Genomic DNA, 19112 nt, shown 5'->3' with positions numbered 1-19112 from the left:
GTAGCTATTAGGTCCTTTCAAGAACAAAGCCACACAGGCAACCAGGACCTTTCATCAGGAGGAGCGGCTCAACTAAACGCTAGTTTACGCGTGCAGAGCCAAGCTCTGCCACTCCACCACACCATCATCACAGCACGAGGTGCAGCAGAGACCACACCTCTCGGCAAGGGCCACAGACGCGCCACCTTCACCTCCAACCTCGATTTAAAAGGCAAAAACTGGCCCTGGCTGGTGTGGCTCAGTTGGTAGGAGCTTTGTCCTGTGTACCAAAAGGTCACAGATTCGATCCCCAGTGGGGACGTGCAAGAGGCAGCCTATCCATGTTTCTCTCCTCCCTCCCCTCACTCTAAAAATCAATTAAAATGTCCTTGAATGAGGATTTTAAAAAATAAATGAGGCAAAAACTGGTCAAACTTCTGATCAAGATGGCAGAAAAGGAAAACACTACTCACCTCCTCCCACGACCACATCAGTTATAACTAAGTTACAAAACAGCCATTCTTGAGAACCACCTGCAGACCAGTTGAACAAAACTATAACAGGCTATAAAGAAGCCATGCTGAGACTGGTAGGGAGGGCGGAGCTGAGGAATGGGCAGGTTCCACACCTGTGTGTAGCAATTAAGAATTGGGAGGCCTCAGCCAGTGTGCTCAGTGGTTAGAGCGTTGGCCCATGCACCGAAGTGTCGCAGGTTTGATTCTTGGTCAAAGGCACGTACCTGGATTACACGTTCTATCCCTGGCCTCAGTGGGGGCCTGTGTGGGAGGCAACCAATCGATGTGTGTCTATCACACTGATGTTTCTCTCTCCCCTCCCTTCTTTCCTCCCTTCCACTTTCTAAAAGTCATTGAAAAAATATCCTCTGGTGAGGATTAACAAAAATGATAATAATTGGGTGCCCCCTCGCAGCGGGCACCAGTGTTTTTACATCTGGCTGTGAACCAGCAGGGATTGCCTCCGGAAGAGACGAAGAGACTGCTTAGAAACTGAGGCATTGCTCTTACAGGGCTTGAGAACAGACTCATTGCTCACAAACTCACTCACTAAGCCCCAGCACAGGGGCAGCAGTTCAAAAAGCACCAGGGATAGAACTGAGTTGATTAATTCCCGGCAAGGACTCCAGGGAGTGGGGCAACTGGAGACAGAAGTGTTGGCAGACACCATTGCTTCTTTGTTGAGCCTCCCCAATCCCACTGACAGGCCCAGGCAGGCACCAAATCTATGTTCTCCGTTAACCTGGCTACCACCACCCCTTCCGTAATACTCAGACCTTTCCCCACCCAACTCACCCAGCCTGAGCTGCTGCTAGCGGCTTTTCCACACAAGCAGCCTGCCTCAGTTCATGCTGCAGAGTCCCCCCTGAATCCACACACCTCGCACGAGTGATGGCTGCCCTAAGGCTTGTGCTGTCGATTTCTCAAAGTCCCCCAAATCCCAAACAAGCACTGGCCAGCCTAGCGGGCATCATAGCAATTGCCAAGTGGCTCCAATTCCAACACACGTTGTGATCAGTCTCAATTTGAGTTTTAACTCCCATCAGGTAGCTGCAAGCCTGGCATAGATGGCAGCCAGGCTATGCTTGGAATGTAGCTTCCACTCAGCAGTCACAAACCTGACGAGTGGCGCTGACCTCAGCTCGCACTGTAACGCCCTCCAAAGGGTCCCGAGCCCGGCACAGGTAGCAGCCAGCCTCCGTTCACAGCATAACCTCTCCCAAGTGCCTCTAAGGCCAGCACAAGTGGCAGCCAACCACAGATCACTTGGCAGAACCCGCCACATAGCCCAGAGCCTGGCCCAAGTCACAACTGAACTCGGCCTGTGCTAGCATCCCTCTCAAGAGGCTCCAGAACCAACACACCCAGTGGCTGGCTTCAAACTACACCAATGCCCTGCAAAAGTGACTCCTGCTCCATGGGGTCATCCCTCACACAGCTCATCTGCTGTACTTGCAAACAGTCCTCAGAGCCCATCAGTCTAAAGGGCAACTCCACCCACTGACATGGCAGCAGCAGTCAAGGCCCAGCTACAACAGGAGGGCGCACTCAACCCACTCAGGACACCCCAGAGTACTCCGCTCAGGTGTCAAAGGAGACTGTGCCACTGGGCACCACAGGACACCTACTACATAAGGCCACTCTGTCAAGAACAGGAGAAATGGCAGATCTACGTAATACATAGAAACGGACATAGGGAGGCAGCCAGACTTGAGACGATGAAGAAACATCCCAAATGCAAGAGCAGGACAAAACTCCAGAAAAAGAACTAAGTGAAATGGAGGCAACCTATCAATACAGAATTCAAAACACTGGTTATAAGGATGCTTAGAAACTCAGGGGAAGGACAAACTCAGAACTTCTAACAAAGAGATAAGAAACATTAAAAGGGGGTTGAAAACAACAACAAGAACCAGTTAGAATGAAGAATGTAACAGCTGAAGTGAATACACTAGAGCAGCAATTATCAACCAGTGTGCCACAATAATTTTTTAAAACATGCAATACCTGACTATTTAGTCGGGCACTGACTTCTTTTCCCTTCGACTGTAAAAAGAAAAAAACAACAGCCAACACAAACAATAGCCGCCTGGTGTGAGTGAATCAAAATTATACCTTTTTTTTGTCAGATGGGCAAAAATATATTTTTTGGTGTGCCACAGAATTTTAGTAATTAGTTTATGTGCCATGAGATGAAAAAGGTTGAAAATCACTAGGGCAGTGGTCGGCAAACTCATTAATCAACAGAGCGGCAAACCGCAGCTTGCGAGCCGCAGTTTGCCAACCACTGCACTAGGGAGAACCAACAGCAGATTAGATGAAGAAGAGGATCAAGTCAGCGAATGGAAGACAAGGTAGTGGAAAATACCCAATTAGAACAGCAAAAAGAGAAAAATCTTTTAAAATGAAGGTAGTTTGCCCTAGCTGGTTTGGCTCAGTGGATAGAGCATTGGCCTGCAGACTGAAGGATCCCGGGTTTGATTCTGGTTCTAGGTTCGATACCAGTCAAGGGCACATGCCCAGGTTGCAGGCTTGATCCCTGGTAGGGGGCGTATAGGAGGCAAACGAATCAATGATCCTCTCTTATCATTGATGTTTCTATCTCTCTCCCTCTCCCCTCCTTTCTGAAATCAATAAAAATATATTTTTAAAAATAATTTTAAAAAATGAAGGTAGTTTAGGGGACCTCTGGGGAACCTCAGGCGTACCAACATTGCATCATCAGGGTATCAGAAGGAGAGCAAGGGGTTGAAAACCTACTTGAGGCCTAGCCAGTTTGGCTCAGTGATAAGAGTGTCGGTCTGCTGACTGAAGGGTCCCAGGTTCTATTCCAGTCAGGGGCACATACCTGGGTTGCAGGCTTGATCCCTGGCCCTGGTCAGGGCATGTGAGGGAGCAACCAATCGATGTGTCTCTCTCACATCGATGTTTCTCTCTCTCCCATCGATGTTTCTCTCTCTCCCCTTCTCTCCAGAAATCAATGGAAAAATATCCTCCAGTGAGGATTTAAAAAGGAACAGAAAAGAAAACCTATTTGAAGAAGTAATGATGGGAAACTTCCCTACTCTGGCAAAAGAAGCAGACATACAATGCCAGGAAGTGCTGAGTCTCAAAGAGGCCCACACCAAGACACATAATAATTAAAATGCCATATGTTGAAGACAAAGAATCTTAAAAGCAGGAAGTTACCTACAAGGGAGCTCCCACAAAACTATCAGCTGAGCCCAGCTGGTGTGGCTCAATGGTTGAGCATCGACCTATGAACAAGCAAGTCTTGGTTTGATTCCCGGTCAGGGTGCATGCCCAGGTTTCAGGTTCCATCCCCAATAGAGGACGACGTGCAGGAGGCAGCCGATGGATAATTCTCTCTCATCATTGATGTTTCTCTCTCCTGCTCCCTTCTTCCCTGAAATCAATAAAAGACGTGTTTTTTTAAAAACTACAATGAGATCTCATCTCACACCTATCAAAATGGCTATCATCAATAAATCAACAAATGACAAGTGTTGGCGAGGATGTGGAGAAAAGGGAAACCCTCATGCACTGTTGATGGAATTGGAAATTGGTACAACCACTATGGAAAGCAGTATGGAGGTTCCTCAAAAGATTAAAAATAGAGCAGTCATACCATCTAGCAATTGCACTTCTGGGTATTTATCCAAAGGAAACAAAAACACTAATTCAAAAAGATATATGCTGCCCGGCCAGCGTGGCGCACTGGTTGAATATTGACCTATGAACCAGGAGGTCACAGTTCGATTCCCAGTCAGGACACATACCTGGGTTGCTGGCTCGATCCCCAGTGTGGGGCATGCAGGAGGCAGCCAACCAATGATTCTCTTTCATCACTGATGTTTCTATCTCTCCTTCTCCCTTCTTCTCTGAAATCAATAATAAACAAAAAGATATATACTTCTCTATGTTTACTGAAGCATTATGTACAGTTGCCAAGATATGGAAGCAGCCTAAGAGCCGATCAACAGACAAATGGATAAAGGTGTGATAGATATATACAATGGAAAAAGAATGAAATCTTACCATTTACAACAACATGGGTGGACCTAGAGGGAATTATGCTAAGTCAGACAGAGAAAGACAAATACCATATGATTTCACTTCTATGTGGAATGTAAAAGACAAATGACCCTGGCTGCTGTGGCTTGGTTGAGCATCCTCCCTTGCACCGAAAGGTTGCCCGGGAGTTGCCCGTTCGATTCCCAGTCAGGGCATATGTCCAGGCTGTGGGAGGCAACCAATCCATGTTTCTGTCTTAGCCATGTTTCTCTCCTTCCCTCTCCCTTCCTATAAATAAATAAATAAATAAATAAACAAACAAACAAACAAATAAATAAAATAAATAAATAAATAAATAACAAAATGAACAAACTCATAGATACAGAGAACAAACTGAAGGCTGCCAGATGGGAGGAGGTGGGAGGCCAGGTAAAAATGGTGAAGGGATTGAGAAATACAAATTGCCAGTTACAGTAGTCACAGGGGTATGAAATACAGCCTCGGGAATATAGTCATACTATTGTAATAACTGTGTATGGTGCCAGGTGAGTACCAGACTTACCAGAGTGATCACTCTATAAGGTACATGTGTCTAACCACTATGCAGTACACCTGAAACTAATATAATATTGTATGTCAACTGGAATCGAAAAAATATTTTTTCCCTTCCAGTCCTCACGGAGGACATGCCTATTGATTGGGAAGAAAGGAGGGAGGGAGGGACGTGAATGTGAGAGAGAAACATAGATCAGTTGCCTCCCGTATGCTCCCCAACCAGATACCAAACCCACAACCTAGGCATGTGCCTGACCCAGAATTGAACCCACAACCCTTCAGTGCATGGGATGATGCCCCAACCAACTGAGCCACACCAGCCAGGGAGGGCTCAAGAAAAATTGTTTTTTAAAAGGCAAAAACCCCAAGGAGAAAACTCAGCACCAAGCAATTCAAGTCAGTTTCACATAATGACATGTGCTTTTATTTAAATTGTTCTGTAGTGCTCTTTGGTTTTTCAAAATTAAATCCCAAACTTATAAAGAGTCAAGAGGCAGAACAGCCCATCAAGGAACAAGTACAAGCATTATGCATATTGATAAATTCAGCAGAGCTGAGGGCAAAGAATTTCATCTGGGGCTTCTCAGGATACTCAAAATGCACGTTTGCTCTGAAATATGAAGATCTGTCTCTTGACTGGAGAGATAAGTGGGGAAGTTGGCCTTAGAGCGGTGACGTAGGAGGTAGGAACAGCTGACTCTCAGGTAAAAGGCTTTGGCTTCTTCAAGGAAGCAGAAACCAAACCACAGAAAGGCTGACCTGAATCTGGGGGCATAATCTTATCAGCCAGCACAACAGGCCAGGGAGAGGCAAAAGGGAGAGGTGGAGACTGTGGCAAAGCAGAGAGGGACAACCTCTATGCAGCTTCACCAGCAGGCAATTCAGGCTTAGCCGGGTTTTTGAGAGAGACTCCAAATCTAGATTGGCACATGCAATTCCCCAGTTTTAAATGTTGTCAACTGTTTCCAGATGGCTCAAACACGGGATAGGGGCAAGCAAACCCATCTTCTCACCCAATACAGCCCGCAGGCTTCCTGTTTGCAACCTTTGCCCTGAACGAACTAGACCCAGTTCTGTGATCTGTCACAGATCACTCCCCCTCTCCCTTGGGCACCCAGAACAACCTTCCTGGCATGGCGGGACCTGTAGCCCTGTTTTGCAGTCTATGCCCCCTTCTGACAAAATTTGCAAATGTGCTCCCACACCCCACATATCTGTCGATACCCCGAGTTGAGAATCACTGCATCTTTTGGGTGTCCCCAAGACCAAGATTTGTGAGCTTTGCTTTCAGAGGTCTGAAAAACATTTGTTAGTGTGTTTTTCAAACATGAAATGATGGTTGGAAAATGTGCATGCCTCTCAGATGTCTTTTTCCTTGTGCCCGGCATGGAGAAGGCACTCTGTCCCATCCATGTGGGAGTCAGAGCTAGGATTCCAAGCAAATCGAGGTGTCCTCACCCACACACCAGCGCCCGGCAGCCCTCTTCATGGCTCCCTGTGCCCACTCCCTGGGCTGGGCAGCTGGAAGGAGACACTTGTTTCCTCTCAGTCACGGAGGCCAGAAGTCTGAGGTCCAGGCTTCCGCCAGGCGGCTCCTTCTCAAGGCTGTTCCAAGCCTCCCTCCCAGCGCTGGGGGTTGCTGGCCATCCTTGGTGTTCTTTGTTTTGTAGCACATCCCTCCAATGTCTGCCCCACCTTCACATGGCATTCTCCTCTTGTTCAAATGTCTCCCTTTTAGAAGTGTCCCGGTCACACTGGGTTAGGGGCCCACTGTGCACCCGTGTGATCTCATCTCAACCAATTATGTCAGCAGCGACCCTGTTTTCCAAATTTGGGTCACACTTGGAAGTCCTGGGGTTAGAACTTCCACAAAGTGGGGGAGACTGCTCACCCCATTACTTCCTTCCAGTTCAGTGTGACTCCTTTCTGAAGGGATTAAAAAGCCCAGGTTACAACATGAAGTGGGCAGCACCAGCTGTCAGATGGCATCTAGTGAGCTGAGGGGTGCCATCGGTTATCACGGTTCAGGACAGGTGGACCTGAGCAGAGCGCGGTCTTGAGGTGTGTGAGGAGGCCACTGGCCTCGCAGGCTGTGCCCGTTTCCACGCTGAATTCCTCTCCAGAGAGATTAGGTGGGAGAGGTGACAAGGGTCCATAAAACTGCTGCTTTAAACCGTTTAGCAACCTCTGAAAGGGGGCAGGTCACCTGACTGGGGAGTTTGGCTAGAATCAGACTGGGGATAAAAGAGGTCATAAAATATAATAAACCCACACACCCCCAGGCCCCAGCAGGAAAGCTGAAGCCGGGGTCATATGCTGTCCTCGTCCAGCATCCTGGTGAGCCCCTCACAGATCCGGCGCAGGTGGGAGCAGTAGGGCTCAGCCGGCCCGTAGAGCATGGCCAGGAAATCGCAGTTGGCAAAGTGGCCGAAGACGTGGTTGATGCGGCCGTGGGACTTGGCGGTCAGGTGCGGGCCCACGGCCTGGTGCAGCAGATCCCGGCACTCGAGGAGGGCGGTGGCCAGCACACGCCGGTCGAAGGTGAAGTCCACCTGGTGGAAGCTGACGGCCGTCATGGCCAGGCGGCGCGCCCTCTGGCGGAAGCGCTGCAGGAGAACCAGCTCCTCCCCGGCCAGCTGGCCGCTGCGGAGCAGGAGGCCCAGCTTCACTGCCACCTTGATGAGGTTCTTGAGCACCTTCTGGGCCTCCTTGCGGCTGCGGGTGAACTCCTTGGTGGCGCGGTACAGCTCGTCCAGCACTTCGCTGCTCGTGTCGTCGATGAACACGGCCACTGTCGCCTTGGACGCCACCTTGCTCAGGAGCTTCTTCTGGGCCTGCAGGGCCAGGCTCTTGGTGCTGAAGGTGTCCATTAGCCCTTCTGGGGACAGACAGACCAGCATCAGTTCCCACGGCCCCCGGGCCCTGCCCCTGTCCTGGTGGCCTCCTATACGTCCTGCAATGCCCTGGCCCCTCAGCACCTGCCTCTCCCCTGGTAGACTCATCCCTCAGCTCAGCCTGGGTATCACCTCCTCCAGAAAGCTATCCCGGAACAGTGAAACCAAGGGGGAGGCACCTCCTCTGGGCCACACATGCCCCAGGCACCCCCATCACTGCTCTGCTCCCCTGGCTTTGCTTCCCCAATGTTCTGCCCCGCCCCAGGCCACAGTGGGGGCAAAGGGCCTGATTCCTTACCCACTGTGTCCTTGGAGATCCAGAAACATCTGCCGAATGAGTAAGAGGAACCACCCCCAGCCCTCATCCGCTGCCCCAGGGCCTGGTGAGAATCCACCCCCACCCTGGCCCCAGGCTGGCCAGACCAGGCATGTCATGTGGGCTCCCACTCACACCCCAGGGCTCCTACAAAGCCTGTCTTTGTGGGAGCTCAGACCCCCAGAGAAGGCCAACCCTCCCTCGGCCGCCCTCGCAGAGGTTAGGGTGGGCACAGAGATTCCTGGAGCAGCCTTCCCTGCCCCCCACACCAGTCACCAGACCTCAGGGCTACACAGGCCGGGGCCACAGTGAGGGTACCACTGACTCAGCAGCGTGTGGCAGGCCCTGCGCTGGCACATGTGCCCGTTTTGTCATTCCACCGGGCATTGGGCAGGTTGCCCATTCTGCAAAAGAAAGCACAGAGGCTGAGCCACTTCCCAAGGCCACGCAGGAACACAGTGCTCCCGCAGCGCCGCTGCTCGTCAGCCCCTCCACCTTTCCCAGCTGACACCGCAAGTCACCCCGAGTCCTGGAGGGTCGGGAGCTGTCCCCCATGACAAAATCAACCCTCTGACCACTAGGTCAAGAGACATAACTGCCTATGCCTCAGTCTCCCCAGTTATAAAATGGGGAAGAACTAACTCTGCCCGGGAGCAGAAGCTTGTGGCCAACCCCAATGCCCACCAGACTGTGCCTGTCCCCTGGGCAAGTGGCTGGACCTCGAAGCCATCCAGCCACCTGGATGTGAAGGCCTCTGTGACAGCAGCAGCATCAGGCTGGCCACTTGGCACAAGTACCCTACCCTCCCACCAGTTTCTCTAGAACATTCTATTCCGTTCCCTTTACTCTTCCTATAAACTCCTGCTCATCCTTCAAGTCTCAGCATCATTGTCAACCACTCCTGGAAGCCTTCACAGAGGTCCCAGGCTGGGCCAGGTCCCCCTTGGCTCCCACGACGCCCTGGGCATCCTCTGTGGCCCCGAGACCTTGGTTGCCATGTCCACCTCGCTGATCCAATGGCACATGTAGGGGTTGTTCACACCGCGTCTCCAGTGGCCAGCCCAGGGCCTGGTACTACATAGCAGGTGGCTCGTGCTTGTTGACTGTATAAGGGAAAGGATGTCTGCAAACATTGGAATGAGAGAGTACTCCCAAGGCCTGGGTCTAATCTCCCCAGTTTACAGATGGGCAAACAGGTTCAGAGAGGAACTTTCTCCGAGTCCAGGGATGAGGCCCAGGCTCTGGACCCCAAGGGCCCTGGAGCCCAGTTCCTTCTGCCTATTTTGGTTGCTGTGTGAGCCCAGGCAGGGCTCTGCCCCTCTCTGGCCTTGACCTTCCCATCTGTAGGTCCTGGGGTGAGGCGTGCTGGTTCTAGAGGAGAGTTGGGCCTACTTAGAGTCTTTAGAAAGGGCCTGGGCCACCACAGCACCCCTCCCCAAGCCAGAAAGAAAAGGGGTGGGAGTGGAGGCAGCTGCAGCCTCCCTCCCCAGCCTCCACACTTCTAGCCCCTCCAGCCAGTCCCCAGATCCGCCACACCTGGGCCAGCCCAGCTGCATGCCCACCCCTCCTCCCCGACCCATTGTTCTGCCAGAAACACTGCAAACAGCCGGGTGAGGGGGAGGGGGTAGGGAGCAGGTCATGGATCAAAATAAACCCTGGCCTTCCTTCCTGCCTGCTGTGCTCACACAGGTCCGAGGGAGAACAAGCCAGGAGATGGCCAGGCTGCGCCATGCCAGCCCTTCTGAGTCAGGTCTTTCCAGGAACTGCCCAGAGGTTCAGGGGCCAGATGGCTAGTGTCCCTGGCTCCTGCCCACCAAATGCCATAACCCCACAATCATTACAAGCCAAAGAAGCCCACTAACGTTTTAGAGGCTTTGCCAGAACATTCATTCAGTTGCTCAATGAGCATTTATGGAGCACCAACTGTGTACCAGGCATTGGGAATACACCAATGACAAAAAAAAGATCTGGTCCCTGCTCTCCTGGGGATCCCTACCCTCTAGACCAGCCGTGGGCAAACTACGGCCCGCGGGCCAGATCCGGCCAGTTCAGCTGTTCTATCCGGCCAGCGGAGCTGAAAGAGCGGAGGGTTCTCTTGCTCTCCCCTCCGCTCCTTTACTTTGAATTTATATTAGTTCACACAAACACTCCATCCATGCTTTTGTTCCGGCCCTCCGGTCCAGTTTAAGAACCCATTGTGGCCCTCGAGTCAAAAAGTTTGCCCACCCCTGCTCTAGACCCCACGCCAATTCCTTATTACAAAATTATTTGGGTGCTCCAGTACTCCTCTGAAATGGACTCCACAGGCCCTATCATCTACCTCTACCCGCCAGTTTAAAAGTAAAATTAATAGATGGTGAAACAGGCCACCATCTGAGGGGATTGAGGGCATGGGGTCTGAGATGCTTCATGTTCTGTTCAATCTGGGGCCATACGAATATAGAATACCATTGAGTTAGATGGATGCACTAAAAACCAGTGAAGTGTACACTTTAAAAGATGAATTTTATGGTATGTGAATTATCCTATATAATAAAGATGTAATATGCAAATTGACTGTCACACCCTCACAAGATGGCTGCCTATGAACAGGCCAGCAGGGGGGTTAGTGAGGGACAACCAAATGACTGAACAAGCAGGCTGTGTGGGGCGACCAGGCTGGCAGGGGGGTTAGTGAGGGATGACCAAATGACTGAACAAGTAGGCTGCATGGGGCCACCAGGCCGGCAGCTGGGGGGCGGGGGGTGCAGGTAGGGGTGACCAGGCAGGCAGGCAGGTGAGCGATTAGGAGCCAAAGGTCCAGAATTGTGAGAGGCATGTCCGACTGCTGGTTGTCGGACTGAGGGATGTCCTGGGGATCGGGCCTAAACCGGCAGTCGGACATCCCCTGAGGGGTCCCGGATTGGAGAGGGTGCAGGCTGGGCTGAGGGGACCTCCCCCTCCCATGCAGGAATTTCGTGCACTGGGCCACTAGTATTTAAATAAAGAATATCTAACATTTCCCCAAAGAAGATATACACATGGCCAATAAGCAGCTGAAAAGGTGGTCCACATCCTTGGCCACTAATGATCTATCACTTCACGCCCAATAGGATGGCTCTTATAAAAAAGACAATATCGCCGAAACCGGTTTGGCTCAGTGGATAGAGCGTCGGCCTGCGGACTGAAGGGTCCCGGGTTCGATTCCGGTCAAGGGCATGTACCTTGGTTGCGGGCACATCCCCAGTGGGGAGTGTGCAGGAGGCAGCTGATCGATGTTTCTCTCTCATCGATGTTTCTAACTCTCTATCCCTCTCCCTTCCTCTCTGTAAAAAATCAATAAAATATATTAAAAAAAAAAAAAAAAAAAAAGATAATATCACCCTGGCCAGTGGTCTCAGTGGTTAGATCACTGGCCCAAGCACCAAAGGGTCACAGGTTCAATTTCCAGTCAAGGGGATGTACCTGGGTTGCAGGTTCAATACCCAGCCCCCAGTCAGGGCATGTGCAGGAGGCAACCAATCGGTGTATCTCTCTCACACACCTCTCTTTCCCTCTCACTCTCACACACACACTCTCTCTCTCTCTCTTTCCTTCCTTTCTTCCTTCCTTCCTTCCTTCCTTCCTCCCTCCTCACTTCCTCCTGCCTCCCTACCTGCCTTCTACTCTCTAAAAATCAATGAAAAAGCATCGCTCAGTGGTTGAACTAGGAGATCATGGTTCAATTCCCAGCCAGGGCACATGTCCTGGTTGCGGGCTCTGCCCCTAGTGGGGGACGTGGCAGGAAGCAAAGGATCAATGATTCTCTCTCATCATTGATGTTCCTATCTCTCTTTCCCTCTACCTTCTTCTCTGAGATCAATAAAAATATATTTTTTTAAAAATCAATGGAAAAAATATCCTTGGGTGAGGATTAACAACAAAAGACAGTATCAAGTGCTGGTGAGGCTGTGGAGAAACTGGAACCCTTACACACACAGATGGTATGAAAAATGGAAAACAGTTTTGGCAGTTCCTCAAACACAGAGTTACTGCATGACCCAGTAATTCCACTCATAAACATCTACTCCCCCAAAATGAAGACATACGTCCACACAGAAACTCATACGCACATGTTCAGAGCAGCACAATTCATGTGACCCAAAGTGAAAACCCCAATGCCATCAACAAATGAGTAAACAAAATGTGACTCACACAGTGGAATATCACTCAGCCATGAAAAGGAGTGAAGCCCTGACACTCACTACAGTGTGGATGGACCTTGAGCACATGGTGCTCAGTGAGAGAAGCCAGACTCAAAAGGCCACAGTGTGTGATTCCATTCATGTGGAATGTCCAGGACAGGCACATCCACAGGGACAGAAAGCGGTTGCCAGGGGCTGGAGGGGGGTGAGGACTGACTGCTGATGGAGAGAGGGCTTCTTTTAGGGGTGGGAAAATGTCCTGGAATTTGAATACTTTAAAACTGTGAGTTTATATCTCATCAAGCGGAGCACTTACTATTAAGTGTATATACCCATATCTTTATGTCCCTCACTATATATATTTTATAGCTCATTTTTTTATAATGCTAAATGAATTTAAAAGTGGGATTTGGCCCAAACTGTAACACAAACAGAAAGTAAGGTAATGCCACAGGATTTGTAAATCACTTTCACATCGACAGGCACTCAGTGGGTACTCAGGACAGGTCTGTTTGTTTTTTAATTGATTTTAGAGAAAGAGAAAAAGGGAGAGGGACATTTGTTGTTCTACTTATTTATGCATTATTGATTGATTCTTGTATGTGCCCTGACTGGGGATCAAACCCGAAACCTTGGCGTATTGGGATGACTTTCTAACCAACTGAGTTGCCTGGCCAGGGTGAGACATGTTTGATTAAAAAGAATTTCCCTCCTTAAAAGCTCAAGCTCACTGCACTCAAGGATGGAGCAAATCTATCAGAGGTTTGCCCATATGGTGAACATCCTATAAAATAAAAGGCTAATATGCAAATAGACCGAATGGCGGAACAACCAGTCACTATGACATGCACTGACCACCAGGGGGCAGACGCTCAACACCGGAGCTGCCCCCTGGTGGTCAGTGCACTCCCACAGGGGGAGTGCCTCTCAGCCAGAAGCCCTGAGCTGGGCTCACAGCTGGCGAGTGCAGAGGTGGTCTAAGCCAGCAGGTGGACATCCCCCGAGGGGTCTCGGACTGCAAGAGGGCACAGGCCGGGCTGAGGGACCCTGCCCCCCTATTGCATGAATGTCATGCACCGGGCCTCTAGTCCTATATAATAAAAGCCTAATATGTTAAGTGTCCGTTCATTCAACTGGTCACTGTGATGCTCACTGACCACCAGGGGCAGACACTCCAGTAGGTTAGTTTGCTGTTGAGGTCCGGCCAATTGGGACTGGGTGAGACAGGCTGGACATGCCCTGGAGCCCTCCTGCGGTCCCTCCCTGGCCCCAATCATGCACCAGTGGGGTCCCTCGGCCTGGCCTGCCCCCTCTTGCAATCCGGGACCCCTCGGGGGATGTCCACCTGCCAGCTTAGGTCCATGCACTGGGCCTCTAGTATAGTTATAAATGCCTATCAAAAGAGTTCCATCTCCCCTCAATTTACCCAGGAATATTCACTGAATATTAAAATGGTGAAAAAAAATCACCCCCACTCATCAGCTTATGTTTTTGGCAGGACATTAGGAAGTGGAGGCCAAGGGCTGCCCTGAGCATGGCTGGACACCTAGTGTCCCTGGTCCCTGCCCCCAAACACTAGAACATCCTGCTATTATCAGAAGCAAAAAAAAATAGAAGTTTTCCAAATTTCCAAAATGGCCCCCTAAGAGATAGATGTCGCCCACACTGGAAGGAGGTGCCAGAAATCAATGAACATGAAAATAAACAGGATAATTTCAGGGTCATGGGGGCAGGGAGGGAAGTGACAGGGACAGGCAGGTGACATGGGCTGCGGTTGTTGGGAAGGCCTTTCTGAGGCGGCGCCCCGGAGCTGGGACTGAAAGGACAAGGTCTGGGGGAAGGCTGAGCCAGGCAGAGGGAGCAGCCTGTACAACGGTCCTGGGGCAGGACCTGTCCGCTGTTAGAGGAACAGCAAGGCCACAGGCCCATTCACAACCCCTCACAGGCCACAGTGGCTCCAGACAAGCCCCATGCCCTCAGGGGCAGCTTTCCCTTCTGTGAACTGGGTGTCCAGACACCCAGTGGCTCGATTGACTCCTACCCTGCCCCCCACATTCTTCCCCAAAACACTGGAGCCTGGTCCATGCTTCGGACTTTTGCTCTCTGCCAACCCCATTTCAGGTTTTGGACTCCAACCTTTGTCCTCGGTCCCATTTTGGACACTCCAACTCCCACTATTCCTGGGAGTCACTCCCCATCCCCCTCCTCTTCTCTCCCAGGCAACCACAGATCCACTTCTTGTCTCTGGATGTGCCTGTCCTGGACATTCCACACAAATGGAATCACACGCTGTGTGGCCTTCTGTGTCTGGCTTCTCTCAATGAGCACCATGTGTTCAAGGCCCATCCCCATTGTAGTGAGTGTCAGTGAGTGCTTCCCTCCTTTTTATGGCTACATAATATTCCATACCTTATTTCTAATACAATGTAATTAACCATAAGTTCATAGTCTGCCATTTTTAATAAATGACAAAATTCCTGAAAATACAGCAAGGGGCTCTCGTGAGCTGGGGTGAGACTGCTCCAGCATGCCACCGGCCCACGGGCAGCCACCACATGAATTCTTCATGCCCCACACAAAGGGTGTCAATAATTGATGCACCCGCTTGGCAGGTCCAAACCAGCCACTCCTTCTCTCCTCTCTGTCCTGGCTGCAATGGCCAAGGACGGCCTCAGGGCGCCGCCGCCTCTGCCCACTGTGGCAATAGACCTTGTTCCCACACAACATCAGGTACCCACTACATGGAGCCCTTTATTAACCATTGCTCACACTGCTCAGTCAGTGCTCATTTTAAATATGGCCAAAGGGAAAGGGGAGTCTGCCTGTCTGAGGTTGGGGAGACACCAGTGGTTATCAAACTGGGTTTCCTAGAGCCCTTGGGGGCCACCCCAAGGACAAGCAGGGTCTGGCCACCTGCCAGGCTGCAGTGAAAGCCAGGACACTTTCAACTGTGGTCAGATTTCTACCGAGGAAGAGCTTGGGGGCCAAACATGAATGTTGGAAGACTACTGCCAAAACCCATGCAAGGAAGTACAGGACCGGCTGGGGCTAGGCTGAGCAAAAGATGTTTAACAGCACGCGGAGGCTTCAGGGCCACATGGCAGGGAAGTGGATGCAGCTCCTAAATGAGTTCTGGATTCGCACCTTTCTCACCTACCCAAGGCCTCATCCCGGGCCAGGGCATCCCATGCTGTCCTCCCTGAAGCAGCCACCAGAGGGCGCCAGTAAACACCTAAGTGGGGCCCCAGCCCTCCTTTGCTCACTTCCCTTCAGGCTATCCACCTCCCCTAGCATTTCCCTGCCCTCACCACCTCCTCCTCCTCCTCCTCTTCCTCCTTTTCCCCCTCCCCCTCCCCCTCCTCCTCCCCTTCTAGCTCACTCTGCCCCAAGAGGCTTCCTCCCTGTTACTCCACACACCAGGCAAGGTCCTGCCCTAGGGCCATTGCTGGGTCTGTGCCCTCGGCCTGGAATGCCCTTCCCCCCACGTAGCTGTTTCTTCCTTGTCGTTCAGGGCTTAGATCAAATGCCGCCTCCTCAGGAGGGCCTCTCAGAACCCCCATTTACACTAACTTCCCCATCCATCTGACTCCCCATTATCTTCATGCAGTTACTACTAAGTGTAATGATTTTTCTGGCTGAAAATACATGTCTTCCAACCCTGAAGCTTGGCTCACAGTAGGTGCTCAGAATCTGTTTGTTGAATGAATAAATGACTTCTCAGAGGGTCATAGAGATCTCATTCATGGGCCCCACTGTTCAGCCAGGAAAACTGAGACCCAGAGACAGAGTTGTCCCAAGGTTACATAGTAGCACAGCACGAGCCTCTCTGGAGGGGGGCTTTCCCAGGTGGACGCTCCCAACCTCCACCATCGCACTGGACATAAGGGGAAACTGAGGCCTGGAGGACAAGGCCTTAGAAGCTCTCAAGGACTCAGCCTGTGGTCCCTCCATGAAAGCTCAGGAGGGTGGGATTCCAGGCAGGTCATCTCATGGAGGGTGCAGAGGCATCCCAAAGAAGGTGGGTATACTGTGGAGCTGCGCCTAGTCCTGCCAGCTCTAGGCTCCTACCGACAAGCAGGAGTTATTACTCAGCATCTGCCTCTAAGTGTGGCTGCTTCCATGCCAACAGCTGGTTTTTCCTAGGCACCGTCTTGTGGCCCCATTTGACAGGGACGCTAAGGCCTCCTAAATCCACCTCATTAGACCACCAAGCAACCAAAAGGCCCCTTACCTGCCCAGGCCTCAGAGGAGGAAACTGAGGCTCAGGGCCTCAGACACACCCAGGCTACACAGCAGGAGGCAGCAGGAGGGGACACCATGGGGCCTCAAATCTGCACCTGCCTAATTTCTTCTCTTAGGGACCCCCTGCCGTGCTCCCCATCAGAATGGGATTCAAGACCCCCATGGGCCGGGGCACTCACCTACCGCCGGTGTCCCAGGCCAGGGAGCCTGCCAAGTGGAAGAAGCACAGCCCAGGTGTTTGTGTGGCTGGGGCTACAGCTCTTTGTTATGGTTTCCATAGGTACAGCGTCCCTGCCCTCCTCCACCCTCCCAGCTGCCCAGCCCTTGGCCCAGCCCATCTAGGCAACTTGTTATGTTTTAAAATTGACTTTGTGGACCTGGCAAGGTGGTGGAGGAAACAGCCTGTACACAGGCCCTGAGGCAAGACGATGCCTGGGTGTGAACATGGAGGCTGTGTGCCTGGACAGTTAGAGAGAGGGAAAGTGGGAGGGTACGAGGGCCAGGAGAAATGTCTCTTTATTCCATTTTGCAGGGGGAAACTGAGGCCCAGAGAAGGGAAGTGAACTGCCTGAGGACATGAAGGAGACTCACATTCCTGCATTTAATCCTGGAAGCAGCACTTAGCCCCAGGAGTTATGTTCCTTCCATTATACAGACAGGAAACCGAGGCTGGGAGAATCAAATCATCTGTGAGTGGCAGGGTGGGAACGCAGGTTTGTCAAATTCCAAGATCTGTACTCCCTAACCACTTGCACAACTGCTCTCACCCATAGGCAGCCCCTCAGGGCCTTCACCTCCTTCAGCTGGGCTCAGACATACTCAGGAGGTAACCATGGAGACCTGTTTACACCTGGGGCTGCCCCTCCTCCAGGAGGGGCCCCAGAAGAGAGGAGGTAGTGAAGCCGCAGATCTGGGTCAGCTCACCTGCCAGTTACCCCAGCGGGTGACAGTCCCAGTTCACAGCTGGCAAAACTGAGGCCAAGGCTTCAGGCCACTGGGGAGCTCCTAGGTGGCCAGTGTAGGTGGGTCTGGCCTTGGCTCTCCCAACAGCCTGGAATCTGGCCCCAGCACCTGGCGCCAGGTGAAAGGAGTAGAGTCCATCAGAGTCCCCATGGGGGGTTAGTAGGGCGCTCTCTGGTGCCAGAGCACCGCCCCATGCCAGTGTGGGCAGTTCAGACCCACTGTGCCTTCTCCTAACGCATGTAGCAAAAGAGTGTCAGAGACCGAGGGAAAGTTAGAGGGAGAGGGAAACTCAGGCAGGAACACAGGCGGATGGGGAAGCCGGGTTTGCAGGGGCACGATGTGGCGGGAGAGACGGAGGGCGGCCAGGTAGCCCCCGAAATATTCCCCGGCATCGCTCTCACCTGCTCTTCGGGGCCCGTCGTGGATCCGACAGCCGGGATCCGGTCCCACCGCCTCCGAGGGGCCGATGCGCGCGCCGCGGAACTCGCGCTTGTTAACTAAGCGGGTGGGGCGCGAAGCTCTTGCCCTCCGGTCGCCAGGCCCCTCGTGGGCCCCGCCCCCGCCCTGCCCCCGCCCTCTCGGAGGGGGATGGGCCAAGGACATGGACTCAGCCAATAGCAGTGCGGGCGGCGTACAAAAAAGCCAATAGAAGCAGGTCACCGCCGCGGGAGGGGCGGGGCTAGGGGCGGGGGCAGGCGGCTCGGGGGATTCCTCCGGAATCGCGAAACCAGCCGGATGCTGGGGGCGCCGCGGCTCGGGGCCCGTCGGAAGAAGGGAGGAAGGGGACAGAGTCAAAAACAAAGAGACCCAAGGGGAGAGAGGAAGGCTCAGAGTCAAAGAGCAAAACATCAACCGTGCAGTTTTGGACAGGACCCTTTCTCCCTATGGGACTCAGTTTACCCACCTGGGTAATAGAAATTTGGGTAGAAGCTTGTTTCTTACAGTACAACCATGGAACCCTTTACATCAGAATCACCTGGGAGCCCCTTAAAAATGCAGATTCCAGTACCCCCAGACGGGCTGACTCTGACCCAGGGTGGAAGATCTATCGTTCCGGGCTGCTCATAAACTCTCTAGGTGAGGTTTGGGCAGTGGCTGGGTGGACAGGCCCTGGAGATCCCACCAGGGGACTCCCAGAGCCAGCCTCAATTTCCGTGGGAATGAGCCTCCTGGCCGCCAGCAGGTGGGGCGGCAGGGCCAGCTGGGCAACCCCCCACCCCCGTGAGGATGCAGCTGTGAGTCCTGGGAACTGCGCCCTGGAGCGGCTCCCAGCTCCCTTGCTCCTGTTTCCTCTCTGTAGCCCCAACCCAGGGCCCAGTTGCAGCTAGAGCCGAGGGAGGCCAGGGCAGGCCAGATAACAAATGTTTGTTGAGTGCCTAGTCCTGTCCTGCGCAGTGGGGGGTGGGGGACAGGAAACTATGGCACAGATGCCTGAGGCCCAAGTAAATGAAATGCTTCTTTATTCCATTTT

General features: G+C 52.2%; 1 protein-coding gene across 1 annotated transcript; it reads right to left on the bottom strand.

Annotated features, from left to right (window-relative positions):
• Window positions 1-5461: 5461 nt before the first annotated feature.
• TNFAIP8L1 (TNF alpha induced protein 8 like 1) lies at window positions 5462-18134 on the bottom strand. The gene is made up of 2 exons (XM_080674558.1): window positions 18043-18134; window positions 5462-7941 (listed from the first exon to the last, which is right to left on the bottom strand). Exon 2 carries the CDS (start codon window positions 7931-7933, stop codon window positions 7373-7375), a length of 561 nt encoding a protein of 186 aa, XP_080530684.1. The 5' UTR covers window positions 7934-7941; window positions 18043-18134; the 3' UTR covers window positions 5462-7372.
• Between the last annotated feature and the right edge of the window lie 978 nt (window positions 18135-19112).

This window comes from Plecotus auritus, assembly GCF_963455305.1.
Source record: "Plecotus auritus genome assembly, chromosome: 6".
NCBI lineage: Eukaryota > Metazoa > Chordata > Mammalia > Chiroptera > Vespertilionidae > Plecotus > Plecotus auritus.
Note: the sequence above shows the minus strand (reverse complement) of the source record. Positions and strands in the feature narration are given on the sequence as shown.